This window comes from Dipodomys ordii, unplaced genomic scaffold, assembly GCF_000151885.1.
Source record: "Dipodomys ordii isolate 6190 unplaced genomic scaffold, Dord_2.0 Scaffold47, whole genome shotgun sequence".
Lineage (NCBI taxonomy): Eukaryota > Metazoa > Chordata > Mammalia > Rodentia > Heteromyidae > Dipodomys > Dipodomys ordii.
Window position 1 is genome coordinate 448,692 of NW_012267263.1, and position 6,018 is coordinate 454,709.

Here is a 6,018-nt window from a genome sequence, read left to right on the forward strand (position 1 = left end):
TATAGACTGTGATAGACAATTTGCTCCAGGAAAGTTAGAATGAACTTGTGACTTTAAATGAGCATCATTATTCCACAATACTGTGAAATTTGGGAAATTATGTAATCACTTAATCACAATTTAAAAAAAAAGAACCTCGGGGAAGGTAGGGAGGGAAGGGATGGTAGGGGGAAAACAATGGAGGGGTAACAATGCTCAACAGGAAGTGTACTCATTACCTTGCTCATGTAACTGTAACCCTCTGTATAGTATCTTTACAATAAAAAATTAAAATTAAAAAAAAAACATTGGGAGAAGCCTTGGGATAGGGCAGAAAGAAGTTATTGCCGGCACTGGTGGCTCACACCTGTAATCCTAACTACTAAGGAGGCTGAGTTCAAAGCCAGCCTGGGCAGGAAAGTCTGTGAGACTCTTATCTCCAATGAACCACCAGAAAACCAGAAGTGGCGCTGTGGCTCAAGTGGTAGAGTGCTAGTCTTGAGCTGAAGAGCTGAGGGACAGCATCAGACCCAGAGTTTGAGCCCCATGAACAGCAAAAATAAATAAAAATCTAAAAAGTTCATGAATAGCCCTAGTGGTCTGATAAAATGCAATTTGAAGTTCAAATGTAAATTTTTCCCCCTACCCAGCTTGTACTTGTTAAGCTCTCCCTATCTGTCCCTGCATTCTAGGCAGTTAAATTCAGGACATTTTGTTTTTTTCCAGTGCCATTCCTAGGGTGTTGTCCCTGCGCTTTTTTGCTTGAGAATAGGGCTCTATGACTTGAGCCATAGTTCCACTTTGGGCTTCCTGGCAGTTAACTGGAGATAGGAGTCTCATGGACTTTTGCCAGGCTGGCTTTGAACTACCACACTCTGATCCCCACCTCCTGTGTAGCCAGGATTACAGGCATGAGCCACCAGTGCCTGGCAACATCTTGGGTTTTTTTCTTATCTGCATACTCAACTCAGTGCTCTGGAGTCTCTCCTACATACTTTTCTGTGTTCTGCTTTTTGTGACCTGTACCTACTGAAGGAGCCAGCAATCAGTGAGCTGGGTCTGAGTAGCTTGAGAAAAAAATAGTAAGCCAGAGCTGCTCAAATACCCTCAGCATCTCTTCTGTATGCTAAAGTCTACTTGTCTGATCCTAAAACTAAGTTAGCCCTCTTCTGCTGGCAGTAGCACTCTGGCTCAGACTGGCCAAAAGTGCCAGGTCAGTGAGCATGAAATGTCTTTAATAATAGATGTAAAGTTGGCAGATAAGCACCCCAATTTCTTCAACCTTTGGCCATGTAAATTCTATGAAGTTTCCTAAAGGTCCCCAATGGAACTGAGCCCATAACTCCTAAAACAAACTAGTTTTAACAATGTTTTTTGTTTGTTTATCAGTCATGGGGCTTGCACTCTGGGCCTGGGCACTGTCCCTCAGCTCTACAGCTCAAGACAAGCGCTCTACCACTTAAGCCACAGCGCCACTTCGGGCTTACTGGTGGTTTATTGAAGAGTTTCATGGCCTTTCCTGCCCAGGCTGGCTTTGAACCGTGATCCTCAGATCTCAGGCTCCTGAGTAGCTAGGATTACAGGTGTGAGCCATGGGTGCCCAGTAATAATGTACTTTTTATTGGCTGTCTTGTCTCCTTTCTCCAGGGATATTTCTGGGTTCAAATTACAGTCAAATTACAAATAGACTATCTTCAACCCAATTGTCAGAATTGGTTTTCTGGGGGGAATGAAAACCTAGACAGAAGTATAGTATAGTGTGTGTGTGTGAGACAGAGAGAGAGAGAGAGAGAGAGAGAGAGACAGACAGACAGACAGACAGACAGACAGAGTGCCAGTACTGAGGCTCCAACTCCTAGCCTAAATTCTTGTCTAGCTTTTTGGTTCAAGGCTGGCATTCTACCACCTGATCCACACTACCACTTCTGGATTTTTGTTGGTTAATTGGATGAGTCTCTTAGATTTGTTTGCACATGCTGGCTTCTAATCAGGATCCTCAGATCTTGTGCTCCTGATGAACTAAGATTACAGCTGTGAGACACTGGCACCCAGTTGCAGACTTCTAAGCCACATCCTTCCATGCAATTGTTTTCAATATGACCAATATTTTCATCTCTATTGGCCAAGTCCTGTTTCTGTTGCTCAATGGTTGTCAACTGAGCAAGGCTATTTATTACCACACTCCCTACAAGGAAACTCTGTGAAGATTTGGTGGAGTCAAACTGAGAAAGGAGGCAAGGAATAATCTTTTGGCAGTGTTAATGAGGAAGGAAGTCTGTTGTGGAAACTCTTGAGAGGCCAGATACTAGGGGATCACAGTTTGAAATATAAAAGTTCATAAGACTCTATCTGAACCAATGGCTGAATGTGATGGCATGTTATGTTTATGGGGAAAACAAAAATGGTTGGATGTGGTAGTGAGCTTGTTATCTATACCCAGCAATACAGGGAAACACAAGGAGGCTCACAGTCCAGGCAAGAGTCTAGCTTGAAAATAACCACAAAAAGGGGATGGAGGCATGGCTCAACTGGTAGAGTACCTGCCTAGCATGACACAAGGCCTTGAGGAGGAATAATTTTAACTCGGTGAACAGGAGAACAGATGGAACATCATGCTTCTCCTGGGCTTTTCCTTGGCAGACCAGGTGAAACTGTTAGTGGACCAATGAGCACGGTTTCTGCCCAATCAGCTTTCCTAGAGCCCCTCAGGTGCTAAAGGCAGGAGTCAAAGCTCAATAGTCTTTATTTTTTGGGAATCCTGATGTCCAGGGAAGCCAACCACCAGGGACTCCAAACAGCCACTCTGCAGAGGGTAGGTGCATCAAAGGGCCAGTGAATCTCATTCCGTTTTTCTGAAGTCAAGAGACCTTCACGAGGCAGGAAGTGGCTGAGCCTGTGGAGAAAACACAATGGTATCTACTGGTACCTCCTCTGTGCTTGGCCTTGGGACCACTGCTGGAGAGATGCTGTAGACACTGCAAAGGCTGACCTTGCAGAGCCCAGTCTGGAGGAAAAGGGTATCTGGCAATGACCTTAGTGATTTGCCACCAGAATAAATCAGCCATGCTAAGTTATTAATGGGAACAGGGCTTTTTTTTTTTTTTTTTTGGTCAGTCATAGGGCTTGAACTCTGGGCCTGGGAACTGTCCCTCAGCTCTTCAGCTCAAGGCAAGCACTCTAACATTTGAGCCATCGCACCACTTCTGGTTTTCTGGTGGTTTATTGGAGATAAAAAGTTTTGGCCTTTTCTGTCTGGGCTGGCTTTGAACCATGATCCTCAGATCTCAGCCTCCTGAGTAGCTAGGATTACAGGCGTGAGCCACCGGTGCCCAGCTTATACATGGGAACAGGAAAGGCAATACGGACATTTAATGAACCACACTGGGTACCAACATTGTTACAGGTGCTGGGGAAGCAGCAGGCAGAAACAGGAAAGACGCAGACTTAAGTATGTTTACTAGGGAGCTGGGAAGTTGGCTCAGTGGTAGAGTGCTTGCCTCGAATGCATGAGGCCCTGTGTGGGTTCAATTCCTCAGTATTGCATAAGCAGAAAAAGCCAGAAGTGGCACTGTGGCTCAAGTTGGTAGGGCGCTAGCCTTGAGCTGAAGAGCTGAGGGTCAGCACCTAGGCCGAGAGTTCACGTCCCACAACCGACAAAAAAGAAAAAAAAAGTATGTTTACTGGGGCCAGAAGAGAGATCAGACTGAAACATAGAGGTGGGGTGGGTCAGAGATGATAGGTGATCCAGGTTTGCTGAATTTGAGAGCTGGCTTGAGAGCTGTGGAGAAGTTTCCAAGCAGAAATAGAGTAATTCCAGATTCACTCTAATCATTTTGGGACAATCAGGGAAAGGATTAAAAAGGATAAGACAGAACATGGAAGCCCAAGAGAAACCTAGTCTAGTGGTATGAGGAAACAGTGTTGCAGGGACAGAGAGGGTTCCATGGAAAGATGTTCCAGAGAGCTGGTTAAAGGTATTAATTTTCTTATGGATGATAGTCCATAGGGAAAAGTAGGAAATATCTAAAGAACCATTTATCACTTTTTTCCAGTATTGCCTTCCAAGGTGACAATAATTAATTCTTCATCAAGAAAATTGTAATTCTCTCAGATATGCTGCCTGCTTATGTGCTGTGTGCATTAAAAGGAATGAGGTGGAAGCTATCAGCTTAGGGAAGAACATGGGGCACCCAGTAGGACCTGCGATTTCATTTTCAATGTGAGTGAAAAGCCACTGGACTAGATTACACACCACTGTGGGTGGGGGTGGGGGGGTGGGGGCGGGTAAAGAGAATTCGCACAAAGTAGGGAGAATACAAAGGCAGATATTCTCTGCCAGGATATCTGCCCATGTGGGAAAGGCTAAAATTGGAGCTAGGAGGTATGGAAGAAGAGACTATGTTGTGGTTTTTGGATGCAGAGGGAAGGCATGTTTGGAGTAGGTGGAGCTAAATACTTAAAGATCTTTACCATGAAAAACTAGAAATAAGACAGAAGCTGTGAGGGATAAACAGTTGATAACAATCTGGCAAGCCTCTTTTACCTCTACAGTTGTGGGGGAAGGTGGCAGCTGCACCTGTTCAGCACACTGCAGGAAGCGGTGTATATGTTCAGCACAATTACCAACTGCTGCTTCATTCTGCCGAAGACACTCTTCAAAGGCCTCAAAAGGTTCAGCACAGGCCTGGCGGATCTGCCGGATGATTGGGCTGCGGAAATAAGGTATTTCAGACCCCAGACCACTTTGATTCCATTGTCCAGACCTTTCCCCTATACTTGACCATACTCACTGGGAAGATGTGCACCGAGCAATGCTCATCTTAAGATGATGACAGTCCCTCTGCCATGATTCCGGCTTGGCTGCCACGCATTGGCCATACTGATCCAGCTCACGGCCACAGTACCGAGCAGTGATTTCCAGGGCTGCCTGCCTGTGGTACAGAATAGGTGGAGGATAATTTCATTCACTAGGCAAGAAAGGTTCTAATCTGGCTAGGCAGATCTGGGGATCTTAAGAATCCTAGGGACAGAAAGGAGCAGAGATGAGACTTGGGTCTTAGGAGTTGTCCTAAAACTAGATCTGGTTATTCCAAGGCGGGTTTCTTAGAAGAGGCTTGGGGTTCATAATGTTTAAGGGACCTAAGAGGTAGAGGGTCTGTGGACCTACGGGTTTCTTGGCCAGGAAGTTTGAAATGGAAGGAAAATACAAGAGATGAGACTTTGGGCTGTGTTGGATTTGGCGGAAAGCGACTTGGGGGTCCTGGAAGTATGTTCTGGAAGCTTTGGATGTAGGACCTCTGGAGTCGTACTAGAGAATCCTCCAAGTGAGATTTTGAGGTTTTGGGGGACAAGGTTTGGGGGTCCGAAGCAAAGTCCTCCAGACCTAACAACACAACGGTGAGTACAGGGTCCTGGGCATTTCTGGAAAACACAAAGGTTAAGGTTTGGTGATCCGGAGACAGGAACCCAGATCACTACGCTAAGGCTTCGGAGTTTCGGAGGTTCTTGGACAAAGTCGGAGGACCAAGGTAATGGTTTTAGGAAGCAGCGGGGTGCGCGGCCGTGGAGACCGAGCGGACGGGAGGAAAGGCGAGGAGGGGAGACGCTGCCCGGGGGGCCTGAGTGCGAGCTCCGGGTCCTTAGGGCAGGTCTGGGGCGCAAGGCCAGTCCTGGGGCTCCGGGCCAGGTCCTGGGGCTGGGGAACGGAGAGACGGCGCCAGCGAACGCGGGAAGCGCCCAGCTACTCACATCTCCAGGCCAGAAGCCGGCGTGCGGCCGGTCCCTCAGGGAAGAACGGCCCGCCCCTTCCGGCTGTCATGGCGGCGCCCAGCCCCGTCCCCACGGATGCGCCTTTCCGGTCGCAGAGCAGACAGGCAGTCCCTTCCATTTAGGGTCAACGCGTCATGGCGGCGCCAGTGAAGCTACTTCCGGCCAGGCCGACTGTTTTATCCACTTTTACTTCCGCCTTGCGGAAGCGCCGGGAGTACTGAGTCGGAAGTGCTCCGCTGTCTCGCTTCCGCTGCAGGGACGGTCTCCGTA

At 47.4% G+C, this 6,018-nt stretch overlaps 1 protein-coding gene across 1 annotated transcript; it reads right to left on the reverse strand.

Moving 5' to 3' along the window:
* Nucleotides 1–2,704: 2,704 nt before the first annotated feature.
* Nucleotides 2,705–5,857, reverse strand: Chchd5 (coiled-coil-helix-coiled-coil-helix domain containing 5). The gene is made up of 4 exons (XM_013019768.1): nucleotides 5,728–5,857; nucleotides 4,770–4,910; nucleotides 4,523–4,688; nucleotides 2,705–2,872 (listed from the first exon to the last, which is right to left on the reverse strand). Coding segments are annotated over exons 1-4 (333 nt in total). The 5' UTR covers nucleotides 5,730–5,857; the 3' UTR covers nucleotides 2,705–2,848.
* Between the last annotated feature and the right edge of the window lie 161 nt (nucleotides 5,858–6,018).